The sequence below is a fragment of the Neofelis nebulosa genome, chromosome 1 (assembly GCF_028018385.1).
Source record: "Neofelis nebulosa isolate mNeoNeb1 chromosome 1, mNeoNeb1.pri, whole genome shotgun sequence".
Lineage (NCBI taxonomy): Eukaryota > Metazoa > Chordata > Mammalia > Carnivora > Felidae > Neofelis > Neofelis nebulosa.
In genome coordinates this window covers 6,040,375-6,058,161 of record NC_080782.1, presented here as the reverse complement: position 1 = coordinate 6,058,161, position 17,787 = coordinate 6,040,375, and the positions used below count along the sequence as shown (strand labels likewise).

The following is a 17,787-nucleotide window of genomic DNA, read 5'->3' as shown; positions in this document are numbered from 1 at the left end:
GGTGGTAGTGCTCTCTCTCCAAGCTCCAAGGACATGTCAACCTCTCAGGAGATGTCCCCAAGCTCCAGGGGACTGGAGTAGTCCAGACAGTAGACTGATGTCTGACCTTTGTCTGACTCAGCCCAAATCATCTGTCCTGCCAGTGAAGCAAAGAAATGGGTATCTGGGCAAAGAAGGCACACGGGGTTCTCAGACCTCATGTCGGGGGCCATGAGACAGAATGGTGCATTAAGTCCTGCACACGAGGACCTCCAGGGGACGCGAGTAGACCTCACAGAGAGATGCCACCTTGTGCCTTAGACTGAGAGGTCTCTAGCCACCAGCCTGCATAAGGAATTGCAGACAAGAGATTCCTATTAAGAGGGGGGATCAGAAGGTAGAGGGCGTCCTGAGAGATCTGCATCTGGTCCCTGCCTAGCTGTCCTCCTTCACTTCCTCCAGTGTCCTCTGTGAGAAGTAAGGGAGATGCTTCATTTTCAGAAATACCAAATAAAAGCTGTGCCATTTACAACGTATTAGAGATATGCACGAAACCCCACCCCACCTCCCCACGGAGTCCCAAACCCTAAGACTTCTCTTCCTAGCTCTTCCCCTCTCTGCTTTGCGGGCTTATTTTCACAGGCTTTGCAATGAGCATGCGCCAAAGAACAGGGAGGAGGGACTGGAAGTCTCTGCATCACCTCCGGAAATGTACATTTGCTCTAATCAGACTACTTTTGCCTTAAGGGGGCATAGGCGACTTCCGGTAAGGCTGTAACCTCTGCAGTGCTCAGCCAATGAGGAGCCAGGGGAGGGGCTGGCGAGTTAGGAGATATATTGTCTGCTGTAGCCGCAGGCTGCCTGCCTGTCCATCAGACACCCTCTGGCAAGAACGTGCGGCGTGGCCTCCCTGGGCTGTGCTCCCAGTCCCCACAGCCGTCCTTTGACTGGTCGATGGGCTTATTTCCCACATCCCCTTCTGAGACGCCATCACCCTCTTTTCTTGCTGCCTTTGGAGCACATCAAGATTGGTCTGCCTCAGGGGCCCCACAGCTGCCCTTCCCTCTGCTTGGAAGGCACTTTCTGGAAGACTTCCACAAGTCTGGCTCCTCCTTCTTACAGTTCTGCTCCATCATCACCTCCTCACGGAGGCTGGCCTTTGCCAGGCACCCTGCTTAAAGTACTTCCCCAGCTTTTGTCATCATGTTGCCTTTCCCCTCCCAACTTTTATGAAATCACGAGTTTCTGCGCCCTGAACTTTCAGCCAAGGGCCTCCAGAACCAGCCTGCAGATCTAGAGACAACTTGACCCTGTCAGCAGAGGGGCGCTCGCGCTCCAACCAGAGACGCGGATTTAATTCCTGGGAGCCTCACGCCTTCCCTGGCAACACCCTACGTACGCAGCCCTCGAACTGTGGCTGGGGCCACGTGTGAAAGTGACAGTGTGCTGGACACAGCGAGTAAAAAGAATATATTGTTACAATGAATTTCACCTGTGTCTTTGTGCCTTTTCAGAGGGGACCGGAAGTTTTAAATTACGTGCGCGGCTCCCACTATGTGGCTGTTGGGCGGCGCTGCTCTAGTTCCTCTTCAAGTCACTGGTCTTTTCCCTTCTATCAGCGGACTGCGAGCTCCCGGTGGACGCCCGCGGCTCGGTTCAAGGCTGCACCTCCAACGCCCGCACGTAGCAGGTGCGCCGTCAAACTGCCCCCACAAATGAGTGGTCAGGGTGAGGGGTCTGACGCTGCGCGGGGAGGGGTCAGCGGGTTGGAAGGCGCTGATCCCAGAGGCGTCTCCCACCCGGGAACCCCGTCTGCAGCTCGGACTCCAGGGACGCACCTGCGAGGAAACACCCGGGGCTTGGCTGGGGGTGCCTGGAGGGCGGGGAAGCGGGGCGGGGAAGTGGGCCGGGGAAGAGCGGAGTGGGGGAGGAGGAGGGGTGGGGTCGGAAGCGGGGAGGAGGGGGGAGGGGGAGGGGGAGGGGCCCGCCCCGAAGGGACGCGGTTTCCCGGCGACGCCGAACGCGGGCTCCCAGCTGCCCGCGGGGCCCTCGGCGGGCGGGACCGACCGCGGGGGCGCTGGACGGGGGTGGCATGGAGGACGACGGCGAGGAGATTACCGCCGCCACGCTGCGGATCAAGCCCCGGCCGCTGCCCCTCTCGGCGCTCTCCGCCTTCAGCTACATCCCGCCGCGGCGCCTGGACCCCAAGGAGCACAGCTACTACTACCGCCTGGGCAAGGTGAGGCGCCCCAGGGAGGGGCTGCGCGTCTGGGCGCGGGGCGGCGAGTCGGAGGGGCTGTGGAGACTAGGAGACCGCAGGAGGCGAGGCGGGAAGGGGGCGGGCGGGGCTTCACTGGCCGGGAGGGGCGGGAGGGGATGGGGCGGGGCTTCACCGCCAGGGATGGGGAGAGGGCATGGGGGCGGGGCTTCGTTGCCAGGGAGGGGAGGGAGGGGGATGGGGCGGGGCTTCACTGAGAGGGAGGAGCGAATGGGGGAAGGGGATGCAGGAGAGGGAGGGTGGAGGCGGGTGTCTTAGCCTGAGAGCGGAATGGAGGTGCGGGGTGGGTAGAGGGAATGCGGGCAAGGCTGCCGAGCAGGGGAGGGGGCTGCAGGAGAGGCGGGATGGGGGCGGGGCTGCAAGAGGTCGGAGCTACCCTTTGGGGGAGGAAGTCCCAGAGTCTGGGCTGCAACTCTGGGGTGGGACTCTGGGGTCGGGGTTGCAAGGGGGGGGGAGGGGTGGGGGCCGGGGCAGGGCTCTACAGTCTGTGAGGACACCTGGGCGAGGAGAGAGGAGACGGGTTAAGGGGGCGTCAGGGTCACAGGGGGAAGGAGGGTGGGAGAGGGCCTTCCTCCCGGGTGCCTAGACCCCAAAGAGAGCAGCTACCATGACCACAAGAGTAAGGTGACACCCCCTCCCACCCTTCACCTAGAGATGGGCACGGGCTGAGCCCGCTGTGTGTGTTGTGGGAGGCATGCTCAGCTGGGATGAGGGCGGGGTGCCAGAATGCTCAACCGCGTTTTCTGAGCTATTTGGGGATGGGTTAGGGTCCCGGTGCTCTTTGGGCAAGGGATTGGGAACGGCTGGGCTTCCAGTACTGCGACCCGGAGCGGCAGGCTGATGGACGCCTCTGCTCGGGATCTGGAGGAGGGTCTCAGGAGGCCTGGGCTGCGCAGCTGGTGGGGTCGGGGCTCCCTCGGGGCTCTGCCCGAAAGCGCTCACTGCAGCGACTGCGCCCAGAAAGTCCAGGGTACCGACGCCGCGCTTGGAGGGCCCTCTTGCAAACCGAAGATAACCACAGGCGGTTCTGACCATCCTGCAGGGAGAGCAGGACAGGGAGGCCGCACCAGATTCTGGCCTGGCTCCAGCAGGCACACGCGACTCATGAGAAAAGCCTGCTGGTCTGTGACGGGCCACCATGCAGCCAAAGCAGGGGGAGAAGCCGGAGGAAAAGAAGCAAATTCAGAGCTTGTCAGGAGTCGACGACTGCTTTCGTCAGGCTGTTTTTCCTAAATGTCTCCGATGTTTCTTGCAGTTCGGGCTGCAGGGACATCATTATTAAAAGGATCTCTGGGGTCGCTCAGCCTGCAGGGACAGTGAGTGGCTCAGAGAGGGTATAGGTTAGCCAAGTGCCTAGGAAGAAGGAGGTCTTTCCCTCCTGATGTGTAAGGTGTCCGCACGGAATGACCTTCCTTCTCTTCTCCCCACCCGTCACCCATAGAGCCCACGTGAACCCCCATCCGGATCAGGTCTGCACGCATTCAGGGACTTGTCACACGTGAAATGTCAGAGAACAGAATGTCATGGAGCTTACCCTTACAAACAAAAGCAGAAGCTTCTAGTTTAGACAACTGTTACAGGTTGAATTGTGTGTGCCCCTAAAATTCTTATGTTAGAGTCCTAATCCCAAGCGCCTCGGAATGTGACCTTATTTGGAGACGGGGTCTTTACAGAGGTAATCAGATTCAAGTGAGGTCATTGGCGGGGGGGGGGGGGGGGGGTGCCTCATCCAGTATGACCGGCGCCCTTATGGAAAGGGGACATGACATGCATAGATCGAGGATGAAGGGAAAAGGCAGGGAGGAGACAGCCTTCTACAAGGGAAGGAGAGGAGCTGTGAATAGCTTCTTCCCGCACAGCCCTCGGGAGGAGGGAGCCCTGCCCATACCTTGATCTCAGACTTTCTGCCACCAGAACTGTGAGATAGTACATTTCTCCTCTTTAACCCCCCCCCCCCCCAGTCTGGGTGCTCTGTTTTGGCAGACTGAGCAAACTAACACACGACCTTGGCCAGGAGGCTCTCTTGTATCAGTTAGCTCCTCTCCGCTCGGCTCTGAGCAATATGGAAGGACAGAAGGAAGAAAGGGACATCCGTGGCCATTCTGCCCATCCTTGTTCAGTGCACTCTTGGCTTGAACGTCCACTGGGAATTAATGCTGGGGTGGATTTAGGGCAACGGTGCCCAACCTCACTGCCACCACGGACCTCCTGTGTTTTCCTCCCATGAGTGATATGTCTTGAAAGAACTTTTATCTGTAAATAATCTCATTTATTAAATGAATTTTACAATTTAAGTATGCAAAACCTGTATCATTGCCAATTTATGATTCAGGCAGAGCGTTACCGCACAGCATGAGAGGAACAGCCAAAAAGCCAGGAATCTTGATGTTTTTAAGATGGTCCGTGCTGTTTTATTGAGAGAACATAAATCTTGTCTGGCTTCCTGACAAAATGAAAAAATTCACAATACACCATTTTGTGTGTACCTCTGAGGAGGCCTGTTAAGTACCCCTTTGAGGCTATTCAGGAATAAGATAAAAGGCTAAAGTGGATGGGGTTCAGGATACATATTTATCAGAGACTAAAACCCAGGTTGCAGGTTCCTGCTAAGGTCTCTGGGCAAAAATGGGTTGTGGACGCAGAAGCTCTGAATCCTACCCAGCCACTGCAGCTGTGGGCCCCAGAAAAAGCAGAGCTGAACCCCCGCCCACTGTGGGCCAGCCATTGCCAACGGAAAAGGAGCAGAGTTGAACACGGCAGGTTCACCAATCTGATACGTGACTCTGCCTCTCTGGGGCCAAGATGCAGAGAGATGCCTGATATGCAAGGTGCCCAGGGCTCTGTATTTGGAGAGAGATCAGGGGTAGGTAAGAAGTATGCTGCTTTAATTCAGGGTTCAACACACAGCGGCCCCTGGGCCAAATGTGGCCCAGAGTCCATTTTCATGAAGTTTTATTACAACAAGATCCCATGCCCATTCGCTTAGTATTATCTATGGCCACGCGCAGAGTTGGAAACCATGTGACCTGAAAGGCTAAAGCAGTGACTATCTGTATCTTGATAGAAAACCCCTGCTCCAATATATTACTGTACCTGGAAGGTAGGAAAGGGCCTTAGAACAAATTAATGCAAAGTGGAATTTAGGAAAAAAAAAATTAGTACAGTCTTGATAGCTGGAGTCACAGGCAATTTCAAATCCTCAGGCCTTTCGTGTCACGCAGAAGAAAATGATGCAGCAGAAATATTAACACCTAAATAAAATAGCCCTTAAAAGCATCAAGAAAAACAAAAGGCATTTCGAAGTATATTTGCAAGATAGCCACCAATGGTAATAATGTCCCCCTGGGGATTGTATGAACTAGTATTTAATCAGCTGCAGAACTCCAGAGGCTGATTCTCTACCATGAGATCATTTGGACTGAAGACGATGATTTGGCATCACAAATTTGCTAGAGGACTCAGCTGCCCCTAAGTGAATTGTAAATCTGGGTCCTACTCGAAGCTGAGAAGACAAAGGGCAGAATTAGCTCTTCAGTCAATTACCGTGTGACACATCTAGTAATTAATTAGTTAGCACAGGCCAACAAGTCTTGGGTAAAAATATTGGCTCCGCGTTCCTAGCTGTGCAGATTGCGCAAGGCACGATCTCCTTGGGTCACTTCGCCCATCTATGAAACAGTACTAGCTTCACGGGGCCAGTAATGACAATTAATTTAATTAATAGAGGTGAAGTGGCACAAGTAAGCCCAATGTAAGCAGAGCTATTATTCGCTTTTGTTAGTGATTATTAGTTTCTTGTCACTGAGGTTTGGTTTCCAGCCAGTGTCTTACATCCTGCACCCCTGATTGCTGACGCAGGTGAGGCAGGTAATCTGAGAGTCATTCTGGTGGTTTCTAATCTATGGCGTCTCCCCCTGGGAGACCCCAAAGTTAAGGCCCTCAATGCGGCATGCTTATGTAAAGCCCCAGTAATGCCTTGGATCCTGAGACAAATTTGTCATCTAAAGCTGCCAGCTAAAATGTGATCAACTCCTGCATGGCTCCCGAGGGGCCTCTAGCAGTGTGGGCTTTTCCTATAAAATACTGTTCAGGAGGCAGCAAGGCAGATTCAGTTCAATGAGGTTTTTGAATTACTTTTTTCCTTCTTCTGCCTCGTGCAACATTTCTGCTACTGAAATGGAAAAGCTAAGTCGAAGGACAATGCCCTTTTATGGAAGATTTGATGAAGTTTCGCAAAGTCTCAGAGCTACATTAAAAAAGAATTCTTAGGGGGTTTTAGAATATGCTTTCTCTCGTGGTGAGCTGCAGTGTGGACAGCCTGTCTTGAGTGAAGCTTTGCTCAGAAAGCCCCACCTTAGCTTTAGGGAGATTAGCTGACTTTCCTCGTCCATGTGTGATGGAGACACAGAGGCTAGGGGCTCTTTCTTTACCCCCCTGATCGCCCACCTGCCCTTCACTGAATGCAGCCGAGGGGAGACCACAAGCCGGGGAGGGGCAGAAAGAGGAGGACAGAGGATCCCAAGCAGGCTCTGCACTGAAAGGCTGGCAGCAGGGAGCCCGATGCGGAGCTTGAACTCAGGAACCTGCGAGATCGTGACCCGAGCCAAAGTCAGACGCCTAACCAACTGAGCCACCCAGGTGCCCCTGAAGGTTTACTTAATTATCTTGCTGCTTTTTCTTCCCGCTACACTATGAGCTCCGTAAGGACGGCAATCACTCTCTGTCCTCAGCGGCCTGAACAGTGCCCGTCTCATAGTTGGTGCTTGGTAAGTACGTGCTGCATGAACGAAAGAAGAGGAATAAATGGGATGCGGATTTTTAAAAAATGTTTAGTTTTGAGCGAACGAGCAGGGGAGAGCGGCAGAGAGAGAGCCAAGTCCAGCACGGAGCCCATCCAGGAGCTCGATCTCACCACCATGAGATCGTGACCTGAGTTGATATCAAGAGTCAGACACCTTAGCTGACTGAGCCACCTGGGTGGCTTTTAAAACCAAATCACAAGATCAGTCCCTGAGACTGAATAGAGGTCTCGTTTGGGATTATCTGCCTTTTCGGGTATCCTTGGCCTTGAGCTGCTCCTCAGGAATCAAAATTGGGAGTAGATGCCCTTGCTTCTCCCGAATCCGGGCTGGCTGTGTCTTCCCTGTCCAGTGACCTGCCCCTTGGTAGGGGGTGGGGCTGAATCTCTTCCTCCAGGGCAGGTAGAGAGTAGCAAGGGGCAGGCAGGTCACCCCAGGGAAGCAGGACGGAAACACCCAGAGGGTGGAGTCAGTGTTCCTACCACCCATGTGACCACGTGGTGCATGGCTTTCCGCCGTGTGCATACGAATGCACGGATAGGTGTCTAACTTTGTTTACAAGAACATGTTCACACACAGATCACACAACTGCACATGTATATTTGCAGCTTGCTCTTTGCATGTCATAATACATCTCAGACAGTTTTTCCAGAACTGTCCCCATTTAAGGAGCACAATGACACAAGAAAAGGAGCAGCATTATCTCCAATATATTTGGCCAATAGGAACAGCTTCGACTCGAGCAGCAGCCCCGTGGCTCACCCTTCCTCCTGTGATGTGGACAGCTGGGGGCCAGGGATGGGGGGCAGAGGGGGGCGGTGGGGGACTGGTGTCAGTGGAATAGAGAACAGCTGGGTCCGAGTCTCCTCTTGGAGACAAAGTGAGCGGACAGACTGATGCAGAACCCCGACCTGGAGCACACTTCCAGGATGAAACACACCCAGAGGGAGGCACTGGTTCATTTCAGCTCAAGGGTAGGTTTGGGGCGCAACCCCCGCCAGCAACAGATCCATTGTAGTGAAGTCGTGAAGGGGGTGCCTGGGTGGCCCCGTGGGTTGGGCGTCCGACTCTTGATTTCGGCACAGGTCGTGATCGCGGGGTCTTGGGATCCAGCGCCGAGTCGGGCTCCACGCTGAGCGTGGAGCCTGCTTAAGATTCTCTCCCTCTCTCTGTCTCCCTCGCTCTCTGCCCCTCCCCCATTCACTCTCTCGCTCAAAAAATAAATATAAAATTAAAAAGTAGTGAAGATAATGCCTTATCAAGACTGCTTATGATATGATAGGATTCTTATTAAATTGTTAAAATGTTCAGATTATTGGAAAAGTTCTGAAAATTCCCCAAACTCGTGATCCTAATGCACCAGGAGAGGAAACAGAACCTTTGCCACAGAGGAACCAAAGAGAATAGCTGAGTATTGTCCTCTTAAAAGAACTAGCACGTCCTGTCCTCGACAAGCTACACTCCTTCTGAGAATAGACTTTTGAATGATGTTAAAATTAATGAAGATGTCCTCATTAAGCTTCACATACCGCTGGACTCCCAAGGACAAGCACTGGATTTATCAGAAGTAAAATGAGGCCCTTATGAATCAAAGGAAACCCTTTGGATCGCCTCGGGAATTTCTGTTTTTACGAGGAGGTCGCACAGCTCTGGGTAGGCAAACAATGACTGGAAGCCTCAAGATGAGGGGTAACAGTACCGTGCCCCCGAAGAGAGGAAATGAACAAGCCCGATCATAGGTTGATTACTGTTTTAGTCAAGGTGGGCTGGGCTGTGCTCTGGGAACAAATGGACCTTGAACCCCAAGAGCCTTAGCCACCCGTGTGTCCTATATCGCAGTCTGCTCATGCTCACAACAAAGAGCCAATTTGTAGCATTTCGTCTGAACTCTGCATTCAGTTGGAAGCCTGAAATCGGCCACGGTGAGAATGCTTATACTGCAGAAATTGGCAAATGCCACACATCGGGTCTTTTTTGTCCAGAGAGTGGCTGGTTAACCTAAGCCCACCACTGGCCTTATGCATATAACACATAATGAAAAGCGTGTTTCTTTTTCACATGTAGCCCAATGTGTGTGTTTCTCCTGCCTGGACTTCTAATTCTTCTTCTTCTTTTTTTTTTTTAATTTTTTAAAATGTTTATTTATTTTTGAGAGAGAGAGAAAGACAGAGTGCAAGTGGGACAGAGAGAGAGGGAGACAGAATCTGAAGCAGGCTCCAGGCTCTGAGCTGCCAGCACAGAGCCCGACACGGGGCTCGAACTCATGAGCCATGAGACCTTGACCTGAGCCAAAGTCGGACACTTAACCTGCTGAACCACCCAGATGCCCCAGCCCAGCTTTTTTTCTTTTAAATATTTTTTTAATGTATTTTTTTGAGAAAGAGAGACCAAGCAGAAGTGGGAGGGACAGAGAGAGAGGGAGACACAGGATCTGAAGCAAGCTCCAGGCTCTGAGTTATCAGCACAGAGCCCGCCGCGGGCTCGAACTTCAAGATAATGACCTGAGCCGAAGTCAGACGCCCAACTGACTGAGCCACCCAGGCACCCCCCAGCTTGCTTAATACAGTAACTGGGGAACCAGATTCCTCCTTTTTAGTGGTTCCACTCTTGCCAGGGCCTGGGGATCTTTGGGATCTTGCGGTCCTTTACTGGATCCTTTGAACTTGCTGGCAAAAGAGCATGGAGAGACAGCATGGAGGGCACACACGAGAGCTTTTATGGACCAAGCCTAGATGGTGATGCCCATTGGCTTCACCCACAATTCTCTGCCAGAACTAGTAAGTGGGATGGAGACTGGCCACTGCAGTCTTCTGTTTATTCTGGAAGAGGCCATGTGTTTGGTGAGCACATAACATTACCCCTGCCTGAGTGCCATATGGAAATGTATTGATTTCCTTTCTCTTAGTTCTTTCTTGCAGAGTTTACCTGGCTTGAACCAACAATGGAGAGTCCGTTTACATTTGAATGGTCTGAAAGGGAGGAGAAAAGAAACGATTCGGGTCCCCGTTTGCTGGGAATCTTACCCCAGTTATTTGTGGCAGAGCGTGCGTAATGTCTGGTAGGAGGCACGGGGAGCAGCAGAAGCCCACAACCGGGAAGATGTGCCCTTGTAGACTGTAGGCCAGGACTGTTTGTGGTAGTCATGAGAAACGAGGTATGCTGCAGTGAACAACAGCCTCCAAAGTCTCAATGTCCTAAGTAAGACTCACTTCTCATGTTAAATGTCCAACGGGGATCAGAGGGATGGCTCTGCCCAGGATAGTCACTCAGCAACTGCTGTGGAAGCTTCCGGAGTCCCCAAAGGCTTCTGCCTGAGAAGTCCCATGTGACCCCCCCGCTCATAGTTCATTGCTTAGATCTGGTCACATGGCTTAACTCGCCCAAAGGAGCAGAGATTAATCCTCTGCGGAGTCAGGAGCAGAGCAGAATGGAACATTGGTGATGTCTACCAAGCCGGTTGTCTGGGTTGAGTGGTTTACCGACTCAGTTTACCCGGAGCACAGCGCTCTGGGATTGGGTCTCCGGCCCCACTGCAGGGCCCTTTGTTTTATCTCCATTCTTACCTTCCAGTTCAAAACATGACTACCAAGTATGGGTTTTGGAGCTGCTGTAACAAAGTGCCACAGACCAGGGGCTTAAGCCACAGAAATTTATTGTCTCCCGGTTCCGGAGGCCAGGAGTCCAAATCAGTGTGGCAGCAAGGTTGGTCCCTTCTAAGGTCATGAGGGAGAGTCTGTCCCAGGCCACTCTCCTTCGTCTGTAGATAGCCATCTCCTCCCTGTGTCTCCTTGTGTCATCTTCTCTCTCCCTGTGTATCAGTGTCTGTTTCTGAACTTCTTTTATAAGGACACCAGTGCTGTTGGATTAGGTATGACCGCGTATTAAACTAATTACGTTTTCGGCGTCCTGATTTCTAAATCACCTTCTGAGATCCTGGGGGTCAGGACTTCAACACAGGAATTTGGGGGGGGGGTGCAATTCAACCCACAACACCCAGGGAGGTGGCTGCCCTGGGACTCCGGCCACAGTGGTGCAGCACCCCTACGATGAGTTCAGCAACGTCCCCATCCCGCGTGATCCCAGGAGGGAGCCGATCCTTCCTGGCTGGTGCCCCTGTACTTTGGGCGCCCCTCTGTGGCTCCCTGTGTATCACCTGCTGTTGTTTAATTAATGAGTTTATTTCCATTCTCAGCCTGTGGTCTCCTCCAAGGTAGGGACTCCCTCTTCCTGTCCTGGAGCCTCGCTGGGTGCCTGACACAATAGTTAGAGTGATGTGCTTTGGAGGTCGAAGAGTGAAGGCTTCCGCTCCATATGCACACACAGCCCAGGGCTACAGGCAAGTTATTTTGCAGTGTTAGGAGCAGGGGCCATGGGGGGGGGGGCGGGGGAGGGGACCAAACGCAAGCCATCAGACAGCACAACCAGAATGAGATCATACTACGTTTTAACAACCCTCAAAATGCAAAGGGGCAAAGGGAGATTACCAGAGAGGCAGCAAATGGGCTCGTTTGCTCAACATCATGCTTGAGAGAGGAAATCTCTGGAGAGATTTTAATAGCAAAATAATAGTAAACCCAGAAGCTCTGTTTTGTGATAGCATCTAAATCCAGACTGGCTTTTATTCATTGTCATTTTGCTTCCAACCGTAAAGGAATGAAAGACAAAAGGAAAGAAGAAAGATGAATAATTAAAATTTAGCAAAAGACAGATTTTCAGTTTGATTAGAAGTTGACGACGGACAGTCACGTTGCTCAGTGAGGCTGCCTGCCTGCCGGTCGATTTCTCCCCCTTATTTTTCGGTGATAGAACAATTCATTTTTACTCTAGAAAGTAGTAAGTAGGCAAAATCGCTGCAAAGGAGAGAAAGAGAGACTCCGATCACACCCCATGGGTGCAGGGAGCCCTCATACAGACTGCTCTAACATACGGCAAGACAGGATTCTGGTGAGCAACTCAGGGGAACTGAGGCACATGGCTTCTCCGAGTGCTGCTTGTGTGGAGTATTTCCGGGGAGCTGAGAATGTGGACAGCTCACCACAGGGGGCTTCCCCAGCGCAGGGAACAAAGTGAGGCAACCTTGCCTCCCTCATTCAGGAAGCACTGATCGCTTTCTCACTCAGTTCCGGTGTTCATTCTTCTGTCCTCGGAGTCTGGCTCCCAGGACACGTCCAGGACCTCCAGGGGGCTGACTCCGTTCGGGAGGGTCAGGCCTGCATGGGAACCACCTGCACAGGAGGACAGTGTGAGCCAGTAGGTCCCGGAGGAACCCCTGTTCCCCCTGGCCCCTGCTGGCAGGGCTGTCCCTCAGGCCTGGGGGCTGCTGGTCACCCACATGGAGCCGGGTGGGAACTGATGGCCCAGAGATCGTGGGTGCAGAATGTGGCCCAGAGATCTGAGGGTGCCGCTGCCGCCCAGGTGCTCAGTCCGGGCAGCAGGTGTTTCTGTTACAGACCGGAGCTGCCGTCCCTGAAACACACCCAATGCACGGGGTCCGCCAGGCCAGGCGGGATTCGGGCGGCAATGTGACAGCCACATCATGACCACGATCCCAGCTCCAGTTCCTGTGTGGAAAGGGGTGCTGTGGGGGTGATGGGGTATTCAGTCACTGCCCAGGTCGGCCTTCTGGCCTCAGCCGGACCTGGCCAGTAGCTCCGAACCCCAAAAGGAAGGGTCTGCATGGAGGTGCCTCCCCTTGCAAAGGCCAGAATGCCCCTTTGGGGGATTTACGTCCCGCCATCCTGGCAGAGCGTGTGGTGTACCTGAGCCTCTCCTGTGTCACTGCAGAGCCCTCTGGCCTGGCGGCTTCCCTGAAAATGCTGCAAAGCTTGCTCACCAACTCCAGGCTAGAAGCCAGCTCCCAGCCGATGCCATCAGTGTCTCCTTCTGCAGACATCCTACACTGCATGTTAAAGATATTGAGATTTCTCTATCCTTCCTACGGGTTTTTTTTTTTTTAAGTCTTAATTTTATTTGATTATCAAATGTCTGATTTTTATATAACCCAAGGGATTGATATTTTCTTTGTGACATTTTCCCCAATGCTTTGACGCGTAGGAAGTCCCTTATGGATTTTCTCTTCCCATATTTTTCTAACCCGTTCAGAATTTACTTTTGACTATAATGCAATGTGAAGATCCAAGTTTATTGTTCTTCCCAAACAGCTAGCCAAGTTTTGCAACAGCAAATGCTGAAGAATGTAGCACCTCCCCGCTGAATTGGGCTTTTTGTTTTTCGGACCCTGGATAGATGAGCTATCCCATAGGCGGCCTTCAGGACAAGTGAAGGCCAAGGCCAGCCAACCCAGTGCGTGGACAGACCCAGGGGCCTGCAGGTGACAGAGGACGATGCCAACAAGAAGCTCCTGCATGGTGACCTCATTAAATGACCACCGGGGCTCAGACTCCACAAGCCAGGCGTCCTGCCCCCGAGTGGCTCAGAGTGAGTCTGCACTTATAAGCCAGGATTCCAGCAGCCGCTGAATACGTGCCTTGGGCATGTCGCCATTGGAATTCTTAGGAACCTAAGACAATAATCCCGAAAGCTCGCCTTGTTTCCCGTACTAGATGGTTCACTGCACCAGGACGGTGGCCACGTGCCTGAGCTTTCCACTTCCCGGGCAGGAGCGGTGCGTGTGCACGGGACGGGACCTGTGAAGGAGGTGTCAGGGTGGGAAATGGCATGTGGTCACTTCCATTGCTCCTAGCTACTCTGAGTCCCAGCCGGCGAGAGCGGGCTGCCCGTGCCTTCCAACAGATTAAGCACATGTTGTGCGTCCCTGGCGCTGTTGACCTTCTGCTTCCGAGTCCTGCGCTCGGAGGATTGCTCCTAGCGTCGCTCCCGGGGAAAGTGAGCGAGCGAGCACAGGTGAGCTACCCCGTACCCCCAAATGCCGGCGGCATGGCGTGCCTGGGTTTGCTGCTGGAGGGTTCAAGGCACCCGGCCCTCGGCACGGGAGCAGAAAGGACAGGCCTGACGTGCGGGTCAAGATCAAAGACGAGTTGACACGTGGATCTCTTTCCCTTTTATCAGGTCCCAAGTGAGGCAGACGGATTTTTGTACGAAGAGAAACCTGGGATGGAATGGTGGATGAATGAAACGGGATCCTTTTCTAATGCATCAAAGCTGTGTGTGCACGTGCGTTGTATACATACGCCTGATACGTGTGCAAATACTATACATATGTATATATCATATAGAAAATACAGTCATGCATTCATGAATTACATTCATAAGAGCTACCACATCTGATTAAAGAAAATATTTCCGTCTCTCCGGAGACAGATTTGTACTAGGTGCCCACCTGTTGGCTAGGAACTTAGGGATATTTCTGTTTAATTGTATTGTCCAGTGTTTGGCTATGGTTAAGTTTTTAACGCAGTGCAAGCTTATTGTAGGAAATCTGAGAATTATGAGAAGGGTGGCGATGAGGAGAAAACACATATATTGAGTGGGTCACTGTTACTTTAAGGCTGTGCGCCTGGGTCAAGGTCAAGGAGGGATCTGTAGGAGGTGCAGGAAAAGAGCCACGGAGATGTCCCCACCTCACGGGGCCTCTGGAGGACCTGCTTCGCTGGTGGGGGGCCCAGCCTCCTGCTCTGGTCGTGGAGGGTGCTCTGGGGTGACCTTCCCGAGCACATGCTCAGTGCAGATGGGAAACTGCACGTCTCCACCGTCCATCGGGGGAGAGGCCTGGCTGCCGGTGTCCCAGAGCGCTTCTGTGGCCCAGTCCTCCAGTAGACCCATGCCTTTCTTTCTCGTTTTGTCCCCAGACAGGAATCATTTCCTTGTATGACTGTGTTTTTGACAAGAGCCCAGGCTACAATCAGAAGTTGCACCGAGATGACAGAGAACATGCAAAAAGCCTGGGGCTTCACGTGAACGAGGAGGTAATGTTGAGACAGGCTGTTGACAAAGCGCGAACAGAGCCGCTGCGCCTGTGTGTCTATCCCGCAGCGAGCTGGGCGCGCTGCCTTCACCCCTGCGTGCGCCCTCCTCTCCCTCACCGGGCCCGGCACTGACACTAGGCCGATACCGGCTCCCTGTCTAGTCGTGTTTCCTCGAGTTAGTCTTTATGACTCTGTTGTCCTTAATTTAATGAGGCAAAACTAAGAAGTTGTTTTCAACAGATAGAGCAGGTGTTTGCTTAACTGCTGAGTCCTGGCTGTCACAGCTCTTCGGAGGACCCCGGCCCTGCCAGGGAGGGAACCACACCCTAGTTTAGGTACCGGCCTCGAACCTTCACAGATGGGGCGGCTCCTGCTTTATCTTTGCACGATTTTCTGACAGCATAGGCTTGGCCTGTGGTCAGCCGCCCCAGTGTGTGAGCAGAGGCAGGAGCAAAGCTCGTTGCCTGGGGAAGGGAGGTCTGTACCACAGCAGGTGCCGGGGCTGAGGAGGCTGTGTGGATCCTTAGCAGTGAGACCTTCTTGGGGCCTTTCCGCACTCGGACATCGTCTCTGCCGAGTCTGATCTGAGGACAGTGTGTTTATGAAGAGCCGGGTGCTGAGTAAATATCATCAGCTTTTCTACGATACACAGAAATCAGAATGGAGAAGCCTCCAGTGGGATCTCTCTCTCTCTCCCCGCCCCGCCCCCCCCATCAGCAGATTTTGGCCTGGGGCTGCTATTGTTAAAGAATGCCCCAGGTCACTTCCAGGGAGACTTTATTTCACTGTGGAATTAAGTGAGGAACTCTGAAGTATTACTACTTAAGTCACAGACATGAAGTTTTTTTCTACTGTTTTTGTTTATGTGAATTCACTCCAAGTGGGTAGTGAGGCTCGTGCTTTCCTGTCTTAAGAACACGCCTGGCCTGCTTGTACCCGGCCCGAGTTTGAGCACCCCCCCACCCCCCCCACCCCCCCCCGCCCCTGGCCCTGCACTGAGCCTAAGGGGAGAAGACAACTGTCCCTGTCCTCTCAGAGCTCACATTCCTATGAGGAAATGAAAAATGAAGTCATACAAATAAGGAACTGAATTCCAGGTGGCGATGGGAGGTATGCAGAGAAATGAGGCCTCTTAAGGGGGCAGGGAAAGTGCGAGGAGATTGGGGAGCTGTGAGGTGAGGGGGCCCAGGGAGATGAGGGGTCACAGATATGAGGGGGCCAGAAAGATAAGACGGAACCAGGGAGATGGGGTGCTGGGGAGATAGGGAGTGGGGAGATGACAGGTGGAGGGTGGAAAGATTTGGGAAAAGAGAGAAGGCGGGAGGGGAGACAGGCAGACAGGAGGAGCGCGGGAGGAGGGAGGGCGGGAGGGAGAATGGAACCTGAGGTCAGAGGGCACATGGCACCTCGTGCCACGTCTTCGCCTTTCCTCTGGGTGACGTGAAAGACTTGGGGACAACGAGGGACTCTGAGCACAAGGGGCAGGCGTGACGTGGTTCAGGAGGTCCCCGTGGCATCACGGAACCCGGGTGTGCCGGACGCAGGGGTGCAGCGGGCCGGGTGGACACAGCCTCCAGGACCCAAGGTGGGTCGTGCGAACAAGCGGGCGGAGCTGACCCCGTGTTCTGGTCACCCCGCCAGGAGCGCCAGCGGCCCGTGGCAGTGCTGACATCCTCTGTCTACGGGAGACGCATCCACCAGCCCGTGGAGCCCCTGAACCGGGACCACGGCCGCGCCAACCTCGTGAAGGCGGACTTCTACAGGAAGAACGACATCCCCGGCATCAAGAGCCCCGGCTTTGGCCACGTTTCTCCAGCCTGATGGCCCCTGCCGTGGCCTGGATGGCAGGTGGCACAGATGGGCAGTGCCTGGACCTTGTTTCCCCCGCCACGGGGGCCACGGAGCCCGCTTGAAGCCACTTGCACCTGGGCGGGGGGGGGGGGGGGGGGGAGGAACTGGCCCTGAGGCCGCTTTCCCTCACGTGGCCTGCGGTGACGACCCCGTGATCACCACGTCGTGGGATCGCATCCTCAGAAATGATGCTCGAGACTGAGCCACTGTGGGCACATGAATAAAAGGAAAGCTTCCCACTTGATCGCGGTCGGGTGACTTTGTCCACTGCCTCCCCGGGGAGGCGCTCAGGCCTGCACACCCTCTCTCACCAGGATGGAAACGCTGTTGCCTATTGGCGCACACCCTGCTTCTTGAGTTTTCCTTCCTCCAAGAGGAGGTGTAATGAAATCGCCTTTCGGGACAATTGCAGTCTAGATGTCTAGATACAACATTCTCCCCCCACACAGAGGTCTGAGCCGTAAATAACAGGAGTTTGCACAATTGAGGGCAAAACCCTAGTTGGGACGGGTGGCCCCAAGGCTGGCAAGGTGACGTCACTCCTCACTGGAGAAGCGAAGGTCACGGGAAGAGAGAGACTGGGCTTTGACGTTCAACAGGCTTGGGTAAGATTGGGCTCCTGCATTTTCCAGCGGCACGGTACAGGCCCCGTCGTCTCCCCTAGGCGAGCCCACATTTCCTCATCTTCAGACTGGGATTTCCAGACCTTGACCGGTGCCTATGGGGATCACCGGGCCACCGGAGCGGGGTCCTAACGGAGGCACAAAAGAGGCCAGTGCCGTTGCTCTGAATCGTTTTCATTTTGGGAACGGCTGCTTCTCACCCAAGTTGGAAACGTTTATTTTGGAGATAATTTGAAACTTATTCAAGTATTAAGACACTGGCTATAGTTTTAATGAAAGGGTCTCTCGAAAGAAATCATCCCTCACCTCTGGTGATTACATGTCCCACAGCTTAGTGGTTAATGAGCAGGTGATCTAATTAATTTCTATAC

The 17,787-nt window shown here is 53.6% G+C and overlaps 1 protein-coding gene across 2 annotated transcripts; it reads left to right on the top strand.

Annotated features, from left to right (window-relative positions):
* The first annotated feature begins 1,956 nt into the window (after nucleotides 1-1,956).
* On the top strand, nucleotides 1,957-17,039 carry CFAP90 (cilia and flagella associated protein 90). Of its 2 annotated transcripts, XM_058715328.1 has the most exons (3): nucleotides 1,967-2,218; nucleotides 14,826-14,942; nucleotides 16,584-17,039. In XM_058715328.1, exons 1-3 carry the CDS (start codon nucleotides 2,072-2,074, stop codon nucleotides 16,761-16,763), a joined length of 444 nt encoding a protein of 147 aa, XP_058571311.1. In that variant the 5' UTR covers nucleotides 1,967-2,071; the 3' UTR covers nucleotides 16,764-17,039. The 2 variants fall into 2 exon arrangements, with proteins under 2 accessions (XP_058571322.1, XP_058571311.1); XM_058715339.1 differs by lacking the exons at nucleotides 14,826-14,942; nucleotides 16,584-17,039 and adding an exon at nucleotides 14,086-14,819 and having other exon boundaries at nucleotides 1,957-2,218.
* The last annotated feature ends 748 nt before the right edge of the window (nucleotides 17,040-17,787 follow it).

Bases quoted from the DNA above. Each gene is read 5' to 3' on its own strand.
- CFAP90 (XM_058715328.1), top strand. From the start codon at position 2,072: ATGGAGGACGACGGCGAGGAGATTACCGCCGCCACGCTGCGGATCAAG. The intron at 2,219-14,825 runs GTGAGGCGCCCC...TTTTGTCCCCAG, and splicing joins ACTACTACCGCCTGGGCAAG to ACAGGAATCATTTCCTTGTA. The intron at 14,943-16,583 runs GTAATGTTGAGA...TCACCCCGCCAG, and splicing joins GGCTTCACGTGAACGAGGAG to GAGCGCCAGCGGCCCGTGGC.